General features: G+C 45.8%; 1 protein-coding gene across 1 annotated transcript in view; it reads left to right on the forward strand.

The window, feature by feature from the left end:
- The window catches only part of TRPM8 (transient receptor potential cation channel subfamily M member 8), an 81371-nt gene extending 62233 nt beyond the window's left edge, over positions 1–19138 (forward strand). Inside the window, exons 23-26 of the mRNA XM_047770265.1 lie at positions 6553–6652; positions 8259–8292; positions 13050–13143; positions 16716–19138. Of these exons, the coding sequence (XP_047626221.1) occupies positions 6553–6652; positions 8259–8292; positions 13050–13100 (185 nt within the window). The 3' untranslated portion in view covers positions 13101–13143; positions 16716–19138. The remainder of the gene's footprint in view (positions 1–6552; positions 6653–8258; positions 8293–13049; positions 13144–16715) is intronic.
- Positions 19139–20058: the final 920 nt, after the last annotated feature.

Genomic DNA, 20058 nt, shown 5'->3' on the forward strand with positions numbered 1-20058 from the left:
GGCTGGTTGGTCCCAACGTCCCTGTGCTCATGCGTGTGGGGTTGGCTGGGCTGTCATCCGGGAGCCTTATTGTCCCCCCCCAGCTCAGGCTCCCACATGTGGTGACCTGACGACCACAAAAGTAGAAGTGGCATGGCCTCCAAGGTCCTTGGCTCAGAAAGTCAGATGACGTCACTTTGGCCACTTTCTATTGGTCAAAGCAAGTCACAGGCCCGCCCACCTCCAGGGAGAGCAGCCTGAAGGGGGACAGACAGAATCTGTGGTCCTATTTTGCCTTTTATTGCACCAAGTATCCCCTGAACAAGCTGGATGAGCTGATCCCCCAAGAGGGACCCCCTTCACTTCCCTCTGCCAACCTAAAAAATGAAAGTAAGCATCTGTCACCCATCCCATCCAGGCATTGCAGCGGAGCTGAGCTATGTTATTGGAGGCAGTGTGTGTGGGGGCTTATCTTTCATGAACTCATCTGCCTTAGTAAACATAGATTTGATAAACTAGAAGTGAAAACATTTCTCTAGTCAGATAGTTCTGAGCAGTCCAAAATTATCTTTGATGCTTTGAACAATTTAAAATAAAAGTTTCGGAGTTCCCATCATGGCTCAGTGGAAACGAATCTGACTAGCATCCATGAGGACACAGGTTCAATCCCTGGCCTCGCTCAGTAGGTTAAGGATCTGGTGTTGCTGTGGCTGTGGTGTAGGCTGGCGGCTACAGCTCTGATTTGACCCCTAGCCTGGGAACCTCCCTATGCTGTAGGTGTGGCCCCAAAAAGACAAAAAAAATTTCTACACTGTAATGACTGTAGCTGCATTCACCATTGGGAAACGAGTCTAGGCTGACCCTCTGCACATATGTGGCCCTGTTTGCTGAGCCTTCCTTGCTCCTCAAAAGCATAGACAATTTAGCACAGATCTTTAAGAAACAGCTCCTTGATCTTCCTTGCTGCTTAGCTGCTTTTTCTTTGCCACTTTCTAAAACTGATATATTTTCACGAGTAATTTGAATATTTGCCATATTTCCCTTCCTTGTAATAACCTTTCCTGAGTACTTCCCCTTTGAGCAGGACCTGTGATAGATGTGGATAGACAAGCATTGACTTGGTTCCAGAAAATGACCTTTAGCATCTGGGATAGAAATGGTGCCTCAGTGTTTATGAATTATCCAACTAGTCCTATCACTTAGATTCTAGACAGCTACCAAGAACCAATGAAAAAGTCCTCATAATATGGGGACTAAAAGAAAGGAAAATCACTGAGTTCTTATAAATTCCAAAAGCAAGAGACAACCAACCTCATTTCCTGCTGCAGTTTTCTTTGGGGAAGTTTTTTAAAACCCACCTCACATTTGCTGTGGATCTGGGTTTAAAAGCAGAGTGAGTACAGGGGCGGATGGACACTGTACATGAGAAAGACAAGCAAAGCATGAAGACACACCTTCCCTACCTGAGCAAGTAAACAAGAAATACTGTAAAAGAATCAAAGGAGGTGTTCCTTCCTTCACAAACATTAACTCTTGGTTCTGTGGATACAGCTGTGCACACAGCCAGGTGGAAGGGGCCATGACCTGGAAAGGATTCCACACCCGGGAAGAGGCGGTTGGTCACAGGGAGCCTGCCATACAGGGGGTGCAGGGACCATTCTGTCAACAAAGATGTGTGAGGCACCTGCCATGCGGCATCCAGGCACTGTGAAAGGGTGCTAAAGAAGATAGAGGCTATACTTGCCCCCAAACAGGGCTCATGATCTCAGGAGGAGGAGAATCGGAAAGGCTTAATAAAGAAGTGTAGGAAGCATTAATTTTAGAGAGTGTGCAGGGTGCCATGGCAACCACATCGTGGATACTTAAACCCCAGGCCAGAGGGAGTCAGGGAAGACTTCTTGGAGGAAGGGGATGTTGCAGCTGAGACCTAGAAGATGAGGTGGAATTAGCCAAGCCAAGGCATGGATGCTGGAAGGGCCCCAGAGAGTGAGGAATGATCAGAGAGAGGAGGAAGTTACAGAGATCAGATGACAGGAGAGAGGGGTCTGTGGGGCCACAGGTGGCCAAGAGGCCAATGAAAGGCCCTGGTCCCTGTCCCAGCAAGGTTCTGGGTCCACAAAGCCTCCCTACCTCCTGCCCCCTGCCCCCACGTAAGTTACCATCCTGAGTCCCAGGGCATGGCAAATAGTCAGACAGAAGACATAATAGTGCAAGAAATGGTGACATAAAAATGAAACACACATCACCGTACCCTTCTGTGGATTGAACTTGTTTCCTTTAAGATGCAGATGAAAAAAGGAAGTCCCAGGGCCAGTAGCAGACACCCTCAGATCACCCTATCAAGTGATGCCTTTCAAATCCTGATGCTCATTCTCCGGACTCAGGGAACAGCCATCAGTATAGGGTTTGGGGAGTGGGGCAGGATCTGGAGCTGTGTCCCCCACAGTGGAGCCCTCCTGGTAAAAAGAAAGGTCTTGTTAAATAGCAAACAATGGGATGTTGGAGGCAGACTGAGAAGGGGATTGCTTAAGGGAGCATCCAGTACAAATCATAAAACAGTACAGTTAGGCTCTTCTTGTCTCCATGCTCATTTTTGTCAGGATGCGTAGGTGGTTTCCTGCTTTGTCCCTGCCTTGTTCCTACTGTTTGCCATCTTGTGTCTCCCCATGACTGCTGGGTGTGTGTTTCTGGGTTGCCCTGTGGTCTTTTCTTTATGGCATCTGATAAAAAGGTCAGCGACTACCACCATGGGATTCGTGTTCCATGTTGGGCCCATCATTCTTGTCGCTCTAGTGGATCCCAAATATTTTGATGATTCAGGAAGTAAAAATACAAATTTCACTCACCTAGACATGTTAATTGCCCAAGAACCAACCTTTTTTTGGTGGGACTCCCTAACTACATAGAAATGTAGGAGAGATGCTCAGGAATAAGATATTACCTACCGGTCACAACTTACTTCTGTGCTGTTTCTGAGCAATGATCCCCTGCAGTCTGACTTTCGGAATGCAAATGTGTCAAGGACCCCATCTCATGTCACCGTTTAAAGCGTCCTCATTGTCGATTCTTTGAGCAGCATTATCTCAAGACGTTAAATGTCACTTTGGGGATGTTATTAGCTATCACATGTATGTAATTGCCTTTCTTAATGAAGAAAAGTGTTTTGACAGAGGGATAACTTGCTGTCTTCCTCCTCATCGTCTTGCCTTGGGAGACATGTAAGTCGTTGCTAATGAAAAGAAAGAAACGTCTTTATACCAGGGGTGGAAATTGAAAGTTGAGACTTGGAATTTATACCTAGAGATCACATCCCAAGATCAGAGGTGCATAGTGAAGTGTCTCAGAACTGTCTCTGAGTCTGTTTTGAAGCCATGTTGTGGACGAATGTCTACAGAACCTGAGGGAGGGCTCAGGGGATCAAACCATGCCTGCAGATTTAAAGGCAAATGCAAAGCAAATTTAGGACATATGTTGCCAGATAAAGGCTCTTGGCCACAGGTTCCTTTTTTTCCTGAATGATTCCAAAGAAAGAAAGAAATGATGGATAAACGATCTGGGGAGGAAGATTGGCGCAGTATAAAGGAAAAGCAGTGTCTAACAAATAGTGGTGCCTGGCAGTGATGTGGCTGTCCTGTGAGGTAGTGAATTCCTTATTACCAGTAGGATTCCAGTTGGGGTGCGTCGGTAGAGAGGCAGCTGCATGGCATACAGGTCCAGTCTCCAAAGGAACATTGGGCCTCGCCTAGGATCAACGGAACCAGGAAGCTTGGCGTATAAGTAAGGACAGGTCAGTCCTCCAGATACTGGGTAGGTCGAGGTTGAGAAGGCAGGGCACAATGTGTTCCATTTCCCCCCCCCCCCAAAACTTATTTAATGATGAAGCACAGTAAGAAACATAAACATGGAAACACATGCCCCAATCTGGTCAGCACATGGACAGGAGCTTCAGCTGGAGAAAGCAAAGAGGTCAGAAATGACCCGCATTAATCTGCACCTGCCTTCCTGATGGACCCCTGGGAGAGTGATGCTCTCGGAAGCACTGGAGCAATGGGCAGGGCGCCATGAACATTCTCCTCCAACAGCTCTTAATCCCAGGATGGAATAAAGAAGTAGGGGGACTGGGAGACCGTGAGACAGGATCCTTCACCCCCTGCGTGGTGGTGACCGACAGCAGGGAGCTGAGAGCCTAGACTTCCGGGGCTCTTGGTCACAACCCACTCACTTGTTTCTCCTTAGGGATCGCTCATTCCAGAAACCACGGGGTTCTGTGGTGGTCGAACCCTCTCGTGGTAACTCACTTCCTGAGTTTACTTTGCAATTGCCTCCAAATAAGAAAGTCATGGGATTTAAGCTTAAAATTGCCCTTCTTTAGAGAAAAATGCAAGATTTTTCAAATAGCTTTCAGAAAAGGTAGAATCCAAGCTTCCATTTTTGGTACTTTTTTGGTGACATCTTCAAGTAGTAATAAAAAGGGAGGCATTTCAAAACTATTGTTTTTCATAATTGAAAAAGTCATCCATACTCACTTATGGTACATTTGAAAACCACAGAAAAGCACAAAAAGAAAGGACATGAGCACCTGTAAATAGCCTCCAGAGATAAATATTGATAGCCTATCAGTATTGATTCTGTTGTTCCTGTGTGGATGTGTAATAATTTGATTGCTCTTTGTTCACACATTCAAAATCTACTTTGTTCATTTCATTAATAATACATTGCGAACAGCTCCTGCATCTGTAAATACACATCTACATGACAGTTTTTAACTGTGGACGATTCCAGCCTGTGGAGGTCCATGCTTAATTTAGCCAACCCCTTGTTAATCGTGTAGATTGTTTGTCCTCTTTTGTCTTTGTGTAACACTATGATAAACAGCTGGATGCATTCATTTTTGAGCACATCGGTGACTTTTTTTCCTTTGAATCATTTCTACAAGAGAAATTGTAGTTAAAACGTATCTATACATTTAAGTCTTTTAATATTGTCTGCACCCCTCCATCCCTCATTCCCTAAGGCTGTATAACAATTTCAGATTTTCCTAATATATGGGGAATCTGTTTCTTGGCCAACGCAGGGTGCAGTCATTATTATAGACCCTGATAATTTTCCAACTTGGTTGTAGAAATGCTGTGTCATCGATTCAATCAGCATTTCCTTGGTGGCTAGAGAGGTTGGACCCTTGGTCATTGGTCCTTCTTACTATTTAGCCATCTGAGTTTCAGAAGCGTCTGTCCTTTCTGTATTATTATTAAATACTCCTATTGAGCCTCTCTATATATTTTAATATGAGGAAGAGACATTGGAAATGACTTTGCTAGGAAAAAACCCAATTGAAAGAAATTCAACTAGGAATTATTTTCTAAAGTGAATAACCACCATTTAAAAATAAATCTATATTTGCTATACAGGATTTGTTTCAATCCTGTCACCTTTATAATTGTTCTGTCTTTGACTCCCAATTAATTCTTTTTATATCTAGGAAAGTCTTGTAACTCTTCAACTCTAACATGTTGGTGAACAGGTTTAAAAGAAAACACTAGAGGAGTTCCTGTCGTGGTGCAGTGGAAACGAATCCGACTAGGAACCGTGAGGTCATGGGTTCGATCCCAGGCCTTGCTCAGCGGGTTGGGGATCCAGTGCTCCCGTGGGCTGTGGTGTGGGTCACAGACATGGCTCAGATCCCCCATTGCTGTGGCTCTGGTATAGGCTGGCAGCTGTAGCTCCAATTAGACCCCTAGCCTGGGAACCTAAAAAGACTAAAGACCAAAAAAAACCGAAAAAACAAAAACAAACAAACAAAAAACCCCAAAACCAAACCACTAGATTAATTTCTTCTGAGTGGACACCTGCATGAACACATGTGCTTTCCCTTCCTGGTGAGGTCATACAGAGAATCTCTGTCCATTGCACTGGTACTGAAACAGGTAACATGTTGGTCTATTCTTTTGTTCACTTGCCATCTGAAAGGCTGAGGTACTGTTAAAAAATCAACTAAGACTCTTACTGGACAGGCTGATTTTGCAGCATGCCCAGCTTAGATGAGAAGAAAGGACTAGACCTAAGAATTTCCCTTGAGGTCCACACCCAGACTGCATATTTCCAGAGGGTAGGAATGATGTCCAGGGATTATTTTCCTCTTCTCCCAAGTTTCCAGTCCAGTTTTAGGTTGAAAGTAGACAACCCATCAGGAATTATCCAACCGAATGTTTGGCCTAGGATTTTGGTGTCATCAAAAAGGAAGAGGAACAGTTAGGAAATGTGGGAACCAAATTCATTAGTGAAATGATTTTGCTAAGTCGCAAAACACACGAATAGGCTATGGGTGGATCTCTATTTAGAATAAAGATTGTGTTTCTAGTTCATGCAGACACCTCCAGTTCCTCATTGTTTCCAAGAAATTCATGCATTGCTCTGCCACTGTCACTAGTAAGTAACATTAGTCAGATGAGCCTGTGCAGGACAAATCTCATTCTCTTGGTTCCAGAATATTGCAGAATGCCTAATGGGTGTTGATTTAGGAGAGAAAGGGGCAAACAAAACAACTGAATGTTCTTCTTTGTCTCATTATTCAAGGTTTCAAAAATGAAGACAACAAGACTCTGGCGTGGGAGGGTGTCATGAAAGAAAATTACCTTGTCAAGATCAACACCAAAGCCAACGACACGTCAGAGGAGTATGTCAGTCATTTGTTTATTCCTGCTTTGAGAGCCTCCCCCTGGTAGACAGAAGCTGGCAGAACATAGGCAGCTTATTTGAGGAAACTCCATAAAGAGAATTTGCAGCAGAGGGCAATAGCGCCAGGAAGATCCTACTTGGGCAACCCAAGGTGACAAACACATAAGGGTGTGTGCCAGCCTTTCAGGAAGGACAGACACCACCCACCTGCCATCTGATTTTCTTTCTTTCTTTTTCTTTCTTTCTTTCTTTCCTTTTTTTTTTGTCTTTATAGGGCCGCACCCGTGGCATTTGGAGGTTCCCAGGCTAGGGGTCTAATGGGAGCTACAGCTGCCAGCTTACGCCACCGCCACAGCCACAACAACGCCAGATCTGAGCCACATCTGCAACCCACACCACAGCTCACTGCAACACCGGATCCTTAACCCACTGATCGAGGCTAGGGATTGAACCCACAGCCTCATGGTTACTAGACAGGTTCATTTCCACAACGAGAACTCCTGATTTTCTTTCTGATTGAAGGGAAGAAAGAGGTATTTGGAGCCTGCAGGGCGGGTGGCAAGAGTGTGGGTCCCTGTGCAGTGTCTGCAGAGGTGGATTCTGAGAAGACCCACAGGCCATGGGCAACAGGCATTACCTTGCAGGTGCCACATACGCATCTATCTCTTTGAGGAAGAAACAGAGATTAGATGATGGCAAAACCACTTGGTTGATCTGTTGCAGACTCTCCCTGAGAAGTCCTGACCATCCTTTATGAGTCACATGGAGTTGTTATAAACACCCCATACGACTCCATAGTTGGTCCACACGGAATGTGGGATGCAGGGCCTCCAGGAGCGTGCCCTTCGGATTTAAAGTGCAGTTAATAGGGTTAGCCATCAGGCATCCCTCTCACCGAGGCCGCAAACACACCTCAAAATTCAATCCAACAAAGGAAGCATCAACACGAGAACAGCTCATCCCTCGGTTAGTTTCAGTAGAGCCATTGGGAATATGAGATGTGAGGTGTGCTGTTTCTGTCTGAGCAGATGCCCTGCATTCTCCTTCATCCCTCGAGATCTTAGTTTCAGAAGGAAGGGGTGGACTTACGGTCGGCTTCCGCCCCACCATCCGCAAAGGTAGCGTCTATTTGCTGTGCTTCCGTCTGGGTGAGAGTGGAGTTCTGCTCCCCTCGGCTGTGCAGGAGAAAGTAAAAACGGTAAAAGCAGCTGATGTTGATTTAGTCGAAGATGAAAATGATCTGTGTTTTGTTCCTTAAGACTGTGAAATGGAGGAGTTCCCGTCGTGGCGCCGTGGTTAACGAATCCGACTAAGAACCATGAGGTTGCGGATTCGATCCCTGGCCTTGCTCCGTGGGTTAAGGATCTGGCGTTGCTGTGGCTCTGGTGTAGATCGCAGACTCGGCTTGGATCTGGCGTTGCTGTGGCTCTGGTGTAGGCTGGTGCCTACAGCTCCGATGAGACCCCTAGCCTGGGAACCTCCATATGCCGCGGGAGCGGCCTTAGAAAAGGCAAAAAGACAAAAAGCAAAACAAAACAAGACTGTAAAATGGAGCCTAACAGCCCTTTCTCTCTTCCTCTCTCTCCTTTTTCACTTCCTTGAAGAATGAGGCATCGCTTTAGACAGCTGGATACAAAGGTATGGTTCTGCTTATGGTTTGGAAATATTTTTAAAATCTCCGTTGTCTTTAAGCATCCCGCTAAAGGCCAGGGACCCAAAATACATGAAGTTAATTGTTTAAGAAAATGGATGTGACCATGTTCTATGTTCACTTTTCTTCATTCGCTGCACGAAGTCTGGATGCTGGAACGGAACTGCTTCTCAGATGCTCTCAGCCTCTGTGGGGATAGTCTTGAAGTCCCATTGCCACGATGTCTGAAATCTTTCCTGTCTCCATCTAACCCACAACCGCTCTTCTCTGTCTCTCAGCTGTAGAGGCGGGTGGAAGACGCTGAAATTATGGGGAGCACCAGAAGGGCCCAGGGGAACGGGTTGGGAGCCTGGGAGCCTCTATGCCAATCTTTGATGCCTCTAATTTGTCACCTACTTGATATGAATTGTGAATGCGCAGATGTTAGGCATAGGCGCCCTGAGCTGGGTGGCCGGAAATTACGATGTGGTTCAGCAGAAATGACAGTGGAGCCCTAAGTGCTGGCTCCCTGTTAGGCCCTGAAGAGACGGTGATGTCTGGTATCTTGTGACCCTTTGAGGATGGCGTCCTGGGTGACCGATTCCCATTCCCTCCTGGTGCTGTGGTGTTTAAAGGCTTGATGATACCCCATCTGGTGTGGCAGGGTCTCCAGCACCCAGCACCTGGCCTCCTGTGGGGTCTCAAGGACCATTGGTTGAATGAAGAAATGAACAAGAGGTGTCCTTCTCAAGGCTCTAACATGATCACTTGTCCAGTTCATAATTTCTTGTATATGTATTTATGTGTTAGTTTCCACCAGCACTTAAAAGCCTGAGGCCGTGTTTCGGGGGGCCTCCCCTCCTGAGCTCTGGCCCCGTACAGGATGGTGGGCCCTTGACTGGTGCCTTCCTCCCCCTCCCCCACCCCCAGTAGCTCTTCTCTTCCTTCCAAGCCTCCCTCTTCGTCCCTCCCCTGGAACTGCCTGCTCCATGCATCAGAGTCAGCCACTCGGGATGTTAGTACATCTGTGCAGACAATCAAATGTTTCCATCACAGTTGGCTTGAGTTCCCTATTGCTACACAACAAACAACCTCACGCTTTAGCGCCTTCAAACACAGGTTGATTTCACTCTTGCTTTTCTGGGACCAGAGTTTGCATCAGCTGGGCAGTTCTTCTGCTTCATGTGGTCTTCGCCGTGTTTCCTGGGCTGGATGCAGCTGGTGGTGAGGCCAGGATCTGGCACCTCGGTGCTCTTCCTCATGGCCTTTCTCCCCCATGAGACCTCTGATCCACATGGCCTGGGGGAACTCCACTGTTTTTCTTTTTTTTTAAATGGAAGTATAGTTGATTCACAATGTTGTCTTGTTTTCAGGTGTACAGCAAAGTGATTAAGTTATGTGTGTGTATGTGTGTGTGTGTGTGTGTGTTGGGATGCTTTTTCATTATAGGTGATTACAGAATACTGAGACTAGTTCCCTGTGCTATGCGGCAGGTCCTTGTTGGTTTTCTGTTTTATATATACTAGTGCGTAGATGTTAATCCTTCTCCTAATTTATCCCTCCCCCTTCCCCTTTAGTAACCCTACATTTCTATTCTGTATCTGTGGGTTCTATTTCTAGACCCAAATTTGTATAATTTCTATCTTTTTTTTTGCTTTTTAGAGCCTCGCCCGCAGCATATGGAAGTTCCCGGTCTAGGGGTTGAATCAGAGCTGCAGCTGCTGGCCTACAGCACAAGCCACAGCAACACCAGATCCAAGTTGCATCTGTCACCTATGAGGCAGCTTGTGGCAATGCCAGATCCTTAACCCACGGAGCAAGGCCAGGTATTGAACCCGTATCCTCATGGACACTGTGTTGGGTCCTGTACCTGCTGAGCCACAATGAGAATTCTTGTATCTCTTTTTTTTTTTTTTTAACTGAAGGGCTAGGAAGACCTCTATATTATTAGGGTCGAGTATCTATACATAAACAGTCATGCCAGGATGTGTATCTTGATTATAGTCAGTGGCAAGGGGAAAGGAAAGTGCTGGATATTATTTTTTTGTCTTTTTTTTTTCCTTTTAGGGCCCTACCCACAGCACATGGAGGTTCTCAGGCTAGGGTCAAACCGGAGCTGTAGCTGCTGGCCTACACCACAGCCACAGCAATGTGGGATCTGAGCTGCATCTGCAACTTACACCACAGCTCATGGCAAGGCTGGATCCTTAACCCACTGAGCGAGGCCAGGGATTGAATTTGCGTCCTCAAGGATGCTAGTCAGATTCGTTTCTACTGAGCCATGGTGGAAACTCCAAGTGCTGGATGTTTTTAAAAGTTCGAGAAAATTTAAAGAATATTAAAAGCATATATGAAAGGAATGATAGGAAATAGTATTCTAAGATGGAGTATTTATATGAGACAAATATAATTGTAATATATAATATATATACAACCTTAAAGGATTATTCCCACTTTGTCTACATCAGATATTTATATTTAAATATCCTGTCTGCTGCATCTGTACCTAGGTCGCATGGCACAGGATGTTTCCTGAGCGCCTGCCACATGCCAGGTGTTGGGCTAAGTGCCGTCAAAGCGGACATGGCCCCCCAGTTTCATGAACGGACCCCTTGTTAAATGGTTTGAGTGTAGGAGCATTTTCAAGCTGAGGATGTAGGATTAAGCAGGAAGAGCACTTTTCTCTGTGCTTTCGGGCATGTGTTCCAGATTGGCCACGCCTTTGTTATTGGGGAGCAGGAGCAGCAGCTGGGAAGGCCCTAAATCCAGAGGCGTGGATGTCCAGGCAGCCGGAGAGGGACAGCTTGGACCAGGGATGCAGAGAAGGGAGAAAGGGGAGGCGAGGTTATCCTGGGCAGGAACTTGTTGGCCTTTTTAGGGTTAGATTTTGCTCTTGTGCAGGGCAAGTCTCTGGGGACACTTCTTTCAAAGACCCCTCAGAGTGGCCGCCTAAAAGGGGCTTGAACAGGTTGGCTCAGGGCATAGAGATCTAAGGATTTTGTGTGTGTGTGTGTGTGTGTGTGTGTGTGTGTGTGTGTGTGTGTGTGCAGAACACAGGCTATTTTTGTTTGTTGTGTTGCTTGTTTTACATGTGGGGTTACAAACGTGGCTTTGGAGGGAGCCAGAGGGAAGTTGACTGGTTTGGACAAAAGCTTCTGCAAAGTTGACTTGGGGTGCGGCTAAACCTTCTGCAACCCTTGGTGCTGACCCTGCTCTGGGGCCCACAGAGAATGGGCAGAATGGCAGCAACTGGGGACAGGGCAGAGAGGGACCTAGGTCAGAGGTCATCTGGAGATCTGGGCTCTGGACAGGCTGAACTGACTCCCAGGGGCCCGGGAGGCCTCCCAGCCAGTAGCGTCTGAAAAGGGTGACACCGTGGTGGGGACGGTGGACCTGAGCAGTGGGGCTGCTGAGGGAGTCACAAATAATTGGAGTCACGGTTGGGGGCTGTCCCCACATGCAAGCCAGGGCTCTCAGGGGACGTCAGAAGAGTGCCTGCATGTCCAGCCCCCTTTGTAACTGTCTGGCTGGGGAGCTGAGCCCTTTTACCAACACCAGGCATTTTGCAGGCTTTGGGAGAATCTGAGCAGATCCCAGGGACACCTCGAACCTCACAACCTAGAGCCATCACCACCCATGGAATTTCACTGCCCCTCTCTGATTTTCTCTTGCTCCCAGCCCCTTTCTCATCCTATTTCCCTGCCTTCCCTCTCTTTTGTATTCTGCCCTCCATCCTCTACCCTGTTCTTCTGATCAACAAAAAGTCTCTCCTTTCCATCCAAAGAGAATTTTAGGAATTGCCATTGGTTTCTTGAGCAAGCCCTTGGGTCTTAAACCCTAAACAGCTTATTCAAGTCGTTTTAATGTCAGCAAATACAGAGATCTCCCCAGAGTCTCTGCAATGAAGAAAAACATTCCTCCATCCCATTCTCACACCAGAAAACGAAGTCATTCACAGCTGCCCTCAAGTCTGTGCGTAGGGATCTTGCTGTGCCTTGGTTATTTTAGGCAGCCATTAGCCCTTAAGGTTTCCTTCGGTTCTTTTAAAAAAAAGGGTTAAATGAAGAGGTTAATACTGGAAAAAAAAAAAAGCCCAAGTTAAACACAGAGTTTCCCTTGAATGAGTGAAATAGCAAGTTGGAGACCAACTGTACAGAGACTGCACTGTGTCTATAGCATTTATCAAGCGTAACAACATGGCTTATAATGGAAACTGACCTTCATACGTCTTGTGTGGTAAACTTGTTGACATATGCATGTAGAAAAATAACTTTACCATGCCTTTTACCTAAATTGTTTTGCTGTTTATACTGTGTATTTTATGAGGGCAGCCACTTTATTTGCAAAAATTTAATCACTATTACATTACTTTCACTAGTCTTATGCTTTTATCAAAGTGAAACTTTATTGATATCTTATGATTTTATTAGTTACATATAACATTATTATTCCTATGTCTTACTTTTCTGTGTGCTTAAGATCCACTGGTTCTACACAGGAATCACTACCGATTTGAATTTGAGTAAAGCTCATCCTGATTGGTACTAATGAGTATTTGCTAGTGATAGGACTTCAGAGTTAGTAATGGGGAGGGGCTGAAATATCAGCTGTCAATCATTCTGCTATACAACAGGCATGAATATACTTGGTATTTTAAATATAGTACATCTATTTCCTGAAAGTGCCATAGAATCATAATTTAAAATTTACAGTTGCAAAATTGATCTTAAGACCAGTTCTGTTTTTTTCTTTTCCCCTTTCCAAGCTTAATGATCTCAAATTTCTTCTGAAGGAGATCGCTAATAAGATCAAATAAAACCATAGGCACTCTAATGGCGAGAAACCTAATTTTCAGCAAGGTGAGTCATTTTAATGGCTTCTTTTTGCTCTGAAAATGTATGTGTTTTAAGACGAATTCAAAATCATGGTATTTTTCTCAGTGATTTTCACATATGATCAGATTTGAAGATAATGCATGGTATACAAATTCAAACAACACAGTGATTAGAGAGGAACAGGTGGGGACTTCCCATCGTGGTGCAATGGAAATGAATCCAACTAGGAACCATGAGGTTGAGGGTTCGATCCCTGGCCTCTGTCAGGGCGTTAAGGATCTGGTGTTGCCACGAGCTGTGCTGTAGGTTGCAAATGTGGCTCAGATCTCACGTTGCTGTGGCTGTGGTGGAGGCTGGCAGCTACAGCTCCGATTCGACCTGTAGCCTGGGAGCCTTCATATGCTGTGGGTACAGCCCTAAAAAGCCAAAATAAATAAATAAATACATAAAGGAACAGGTGGAAGCCCCTCCTTGCATTCATTTGTCCACTCAGGCTGCTCTCCTGCCCAAGATTAGCACTGCTAGCAGTAGGATTCAGTGTCCTTTTGGATCTTCTAAAAAACCTGCAGTTACTACCGCTCTTTTGGAATTGATTGAATCAAGGGCACACTAATCCAGGACTTTTATCCCCTTCCTTATCTCTAGATCCTGGGTATCTTTAGAGTTCTGTGCCTCAAACATGTACCTCATGCTCATGACTTCATTTCTGTTTCTTATTGTAGGGGATTTACAGAAGTCTGGGTTCTTTTGGTTGGTTTGTTTGTTTGTTTTTCCTGTCAACAAATGCATGTTGATCACATTTTACTACCAAGAAGTGTTTTAGTAAGTCTTTCAAGTTCTTTTTTGTTTTGTTTTGTTTGTCCTTTTAGGTGTTTTTAGGGCCACACCCATGGCATATGGAAGTTCCCAGGCTGGGGGTCAAATCAAAGCTGCAGCTGCCAGCCTACATCACAGCCACAGGCAACAGTGGATCTGAGCCTCGTCTGTGCCCTGTACCTCAGCTCATGGCAACGCTGTGTCCTTAACCCACTTAACGGGGCCAGGGATCGAACCCACATCCTCATGGATACTAGTTAGATTTGCTACCACAGAGCCACTGCAGAAACTCTCTCAAGGTTTTTTTTTTTTTTTAGCAACAGCTCATTTACACAGGAAAATATCATTCAGTTATCGGGAAAGATTGAACCCAAGGCTTTGCTCCTTGATCTTATCATTTGCTTTAATTATGTTTTCCTGTTACCTGTCCAAATTCTGAAACCAAATGTAAAATGTTGTTAGGGGAAGACGCTGGTGGCTCAGGTCGCTGCTGTGGCGTGGGTTCAGTCCCTGGCCTTGCTTAGTGGGTTAAGGATCTGGCGTTGCTGTGGCTGTGGTGTAGGTCTCTGACGTGGCTCGGATCCCGAGTTGCTGTGGCTGTGGTGCAGGCCGGCAGCTACAGCTCTGATTCGACCCCTCACCTGGGAACCTCCATCTGCCACAGGTGCAGCCTTAAAAAGCCAAAAACAAATAAACAAAAACCCCATGGAGTAATGATCAGAAAAGATTCACAATGAGATGTACACACCCGCCTATTCAAGCTCTCATCTCAGAGTTGCCATCATGGCTCAGCAGACATGAACCCGACTAGCATCCATGAGAATGTGGTTCAATCCCTGGCACACCCCCCCCCCCCCAGTGGGTTAAAGATCCAGTGTTGCCGAGAACTTCGGTGTAGGTCACAGACGTGGCTCATGTCCAGTGTTGCTGTGGCTGTGGTGTAGGCTAGCACTGGAACCCTGATTCGACTACTAGCTTGGAACTTCCATAGGCTGCAGGTGCGACCCCCCCCGAAAAAAAAACCCCCAAAAAACCCTCTAATCTCCTTACCTCTTGTTTCAAAAATGTCGATTGTAAGGAAAATGAGCAAACAGACTTGGCTTCTCAGCAACTTGCTCTTTGCTAAAACTTAAACTTTTGTTAATACATGGCGAGTTAATGAATTGGTGAATGAGATGGATTGGGAGAAGGACACTGCTTCACCCCGGGGTGGGCATCCATGAGAGAGGGGGTGGGAAGAAGAGCGTGAGAAAAGAGAGGCCCCAGGAAGTCTTGACATCTGTAAAAACAAGGCGCTTGGCCTGTCCCGTTTATCAGTATACTTGTTTCTTCAGGGCATAAAATCCATTTTCTTTTGCTGATGTTGTCTGTCTGGCACATCCTTAAGAAGTTCACTGACAATGTAATGTTATAGGCAGCCATCTACGTGGCTGCTAAACTACTTTCATTGGATTTTTCAAAAACTGAAGTATAGCTGCTGTCCAATAACATACAAGTGGTGGGTGTATAGTACGGTGAGTCACACTTTTTAAAGGTTATTTCCCACTTAGAGTTCTTATGACATTGTGCGTATAGTCCCCTGTGGAGCAGTGTGTCCTTGTAGCTTATTTTATACCTAATAGCTTGTGCCTTTTACTCCTCTGCCTCTACCCCCCCGCCCCCGTCTCCCCACTGGTACCTGCTGCTAAAATATTATTCTTGTTTCTCTGGTTTTTCTTTTTCTGGAGGGGTGAGGGTATCTTCCCTTGGGGTGGGGGGCAAGGGAAGAGAACACCAGCTCAGGTGGGTTTGAGCTGGCACCAGTGGGGCAGGGAGGAGTGGACATCTGGGGACAGGTCTTTACCAATTTGCCCATCTGGGCTCTCCATTCGCCATGAAGCCTTTGATCCAGTAACTTGGGATGGGACGCTTGTGTGTGTTTTTCTTTCTCCTACACTGACGCTGAAAGGAAGTAAGACCAGAGTAAGAGACGGCTGCTTGCTTTCTAATGTCTTTATAGCTTCGTAGAGGAGGAGGTTAGGAGGTGGGGAGAATGGGAGGATGGTATTTCCCTGAGGGCGTTGGAATTGTTTGATTCCTACCAAATGACCCCCTGATTCTTATACTTGCCGCACTTAAATTCTGCTTCACTGAAACAACTTGAATTTCCTTTGGGAGTCATCATAAAATTCATTTTGATAAGTTATTGCCATTTGGGGGGGCTTTTGTCTTTTTTAGGGCTGCACCTGCGGCATATGGAGGTTCCCAGGCTAGGAGTCTAATCAGAGCTGTAGCTGACAGCCTACACCAGAGCCACAGCAATGCCAGATCCGAGTCACGTCTGTGACCTACACCACAGCTCATGGCAACGCCGGAGTCTTAACCCACTGAGGGAGGCCAGGGATTGAACCCACAACCTCATGGTTCCTAGTCGGATTCGTTGCCACTGCACCACGCCAGGAGCCCCTCCATTCTTAACTTTATTACCAACTCAGCCTTTATTCATGCCAAAACCACCCAGCAAACTACAAGTTTGGAAACTTCCTGAGTCTTAGACCAAACTGAGCCTTGACCACTCAACCATCTTCCTTCTGTTCACACTGGCAAACTGGTCAGAATGCACATTCTTAAGACTAAAAACCAGTTTTGTAATTGCGTCTATACCAAAAGTCTCTCAGTTTTTGGTAGTCCATTGGGACGCATTGCCGTTGTCTTTCCAACGTGGTTGGGATCAGACCATCTCCTGAGGCTGGAAGTGGACGTCCTTCTTCACACAGCGCTCTCCCTCTTTGTCTTCACAGGGAGTTTCAGACATCCAAGTGGAGACGATTCAAAGGATGCTGCCAAACAACCTGGCTCCTGCCTAAACGAGTCGCGTTCAGGACCCTGGGGGCACGGCGATGGTTTCAACCACTCCAGTGCGCTCAGTCTGGGAACAAAACGAGTGATTGATTTCATAGGAGAAGTTGGATGGAAAGGCGGGACGTCTCGTATGCCGCACTACCGCGGAAGGCTGCTGCTCTGTGACTTTGAGTCCTGGTGGCTAGAATAGCTGCTGTTGACGGTTTAAACCATCCTGTGTTCTTCACTTGTCCTCCTTTGACCATGCATGTCCGGGAGCATCTCTCTCCTTGGTCCAGCTTGCCCTCCCGTGTTATTTTTTTCATCACCAATGGATTCGGCATTTCCTTTTCTTGGATTATGTGATAACTCATGGTTAAGTCTCCCCAGTCAGGTCAGATTTGAAAACCTCCTGCAGCAAGGGGACCGTGCTTTTTTTTTCCAGGAGAAACTATTGTTATTTCTCATTCTGCTTTTAATCATTAAAGCAGGTGATAAAGCAGCATTTCCCCTCCCACACCCATCAGGAACCCTACTCAAAGAAAATAGCTTCTTCCGAACAAGATGAAAAGTCACCCCCAAAAAGAATCTTTTGAGGCACCACCGACTGTGTTTTCACTGGGTGCCCCTCTTTCTCATCTTATGTATTATTTTCCCACTAAAAAGAATTCATGGCTATTGTAGAACATTCATGAATGTCATAAAAAATGTAGGCCACATGGAAAGGTTGAAAATACAAGTAGTCTTACTACCTAAAGATAATCACTGCTAACAAGTCAGGATGTTTTTCCAAGTCCGTTTGTTTGTTTGTTTGTTTCTATGAGGGTTTTGCTTCTCTTCTAAAATTTTACACAATGTCCTCATACCACATATACAGTTTTACATAAGCTCTTTCACTTGATATTTTATTGAAGATGTCTTCTTAATATTCATGTCTTCTTAAACATTACATTAACAATTGCCTACTCTCCAGTTTCTAATGATTTCCCCATGTCGATTGATCACCAAAGGCCAGTGGAAGCCAGTATCTATGCATGGATCTTCTTCCACAGTTGGGGACATTACCCATGGCTAGATCTCCCCAAGTCGGTACTGACTGTCCAACCATTTATAAGGCCTTTTCATAAATGTTTAGCAAATAGGAATAACTAACTTGATATAAGATATGAGATAGATGAACCTAGAAGTCTTAACATAAAATATTATATGTAATCCTTAGTTTAGGAAGAAACCAATATACTTATTTCAGTATTACAGGTGGTGGAGGCCTTGGTGTAGAATTGCAGAGATTATCTTATTGGACGCTGCAGCCCTCGCTTGGTCTGGTAGTGGTTTTGTCTTTGCCCAAAATAAATGCTCCAGAAATACACAAGGTCATTTAAAGGTCCACAATTGGTTTTTTTTTCAGCTTTGAATAGAATGTACGCATAGCTAAGGAAGAAAAGCTTAGAAAGAAGCTGTTAAAAGACTAGTTAGAAAAACTACAAAAGCATGAACCAAAAAAAGTTGTTTTCTGTTTTTTTCTGGGCAGTCATTAAAATGACTGCTCACCGCATCCACACTTGCTGCAAGTGAACACAAATAGAAGGCTTTTGTGTGTTTATTTTTTATTTAAACCCCGTTAATGGCCTAACGGGGAATCTTATTCATTGATAGGGTTGGGACGCTGAGAGGTGAAGGGATAAAATTTACAGAAATTGTCAATGAATGGAATTTTCAACATTTCTCAGCGAGAGAATTTCACTTTTGATTTACCATGGCAACTAGAATACTGTCTTTTCTGAAGCCACCAAGAAGAGGCTTCCGTTATCTCCACGGTGCCTGGATACAAACAAAGGATGTGGCACTGTATCTATGAGTGTATGACCACAGCCCCAACCTCTTACCCTCAACTCAAGCAGTGAATTTGAATAATGTCAATAAATTTGAATAAAACCAGAAAATCTCCCAGGAGACAAAATCCAGCATAACGATTGACTTAAATGCCTTTGTCCATGTATTCCCATCTCCGCTGACCGTGTTTTTGTTCGTTTAAGAAATAGGCCATGTGCACCTCAGTATCAGTGGCTGATACTGAGGTTGGAGACCAAGAACTTGCACCATACTTGGAATTGACTTGCATGGGAGAGGGCACTGCTCAGTGTTCTCAGCTCAGCTTGACTGGTGGATGTAGCTGCATGATTACATGATGTTTGCGTGGACAAAGCCGTTGTCTGAGGTGAGGCTCGGGAAAATAGCCCATGTACTGCACATACGGCTGATCAAGGGTGCTGAGGCTTTGTATGTGGCACGGAGTGTCCTGTGCTCCTGTGCCCCACTGCTGATAATCCCACAGCTGGGTTTAAATGAGCATGTTCACAAATTAAACAAGGAGGAAATGTCATGAGTTGTCTTTGTCATTCTATTGAGAGAGAGAAAAAATACAATTCCTTCCTTCAGTCAGATGTGTTTCTGTGGGAATTTGATTCCCATAGTTATATGAGCTGGCTTGGCTAAGCTGATGACGAGAACATTCTGCTTAAATGCAAGCAGAAGAAAGTCCCCTGTGGTTCTGGTTCTTGCCAGCAGGGCCAGATTTGGGTCCCACGGCCACTTTTCAGCCACCCCCTTGTTGGGCACTCATCTGTAGCCCAAGGGTCTCCAGCTGGGAGCTACCCCGCTGCGTTGCCACCCCTCTGACATGCAGGGGTCGCCTACGGGCTCAGGATCTGTCTTGGTGCCCATCTGGGTACTTTGTCTACAACTCCCTGTGGTGAGGGAGCCTCAGGCCGAGACGGATACATCCTAGCTGAAGGCGGGGTCCTCCAAAGCCACGCAGGTTCCAGGCAGACCTGGGGAAGCGTGTCTCCCTCCCGCCACCCCTCCCCCCTTCTCAGTCCGTGGGGGACTGAACTGTGTGGTTGTCATGGAGACAGCCCCTGTCCACAGCCTCTGCCTCAGAAAGCAGAGGCATAGAAGTCAGGCCCTTGGCCGAGCTGGAACTGGACACTGGGGACGAATATCCCGCTGCCCTCCCCGACCCCCTGACCCAGGCACCCGAGGACTGGACAGGCCTTTATTTTCCTGAAGATGGAAATCTCGAGGGGAAAAGCGACCTTTGCTGGCCCTCCCTGCTCACTGATCAGACCTCGGGGAATGTTTCTGAACTGCAGTTAGTTTAGGATCAAGCTGGGGCTTTGGGAAGACATGTATACATCGCAACTGTCAATTTTTTAAATCAATATTCTTTCCCCTGAAAAATCCTGTTGACTAGGAGAAAGTTCCCTCATTCGCTCATATGTGCAATGTGTCCACTGTGAGCGC

The sequence above is a fragment of the Phacochoerus africanus genome, chromosome 3 (genome assembly GCF_016906955.1).
Source record: "Phacochoerus africanus isolate WHEZ1 chromosome 3, ROS_Pafr_v1, whole genome shotgun sequence".
Lineage (NCBI taxonomy): Eukaryota > Metazoa > Chordata > Mammalia > Artiodactyla > Suidae > Phacochoerus > Phacochoerus africanus.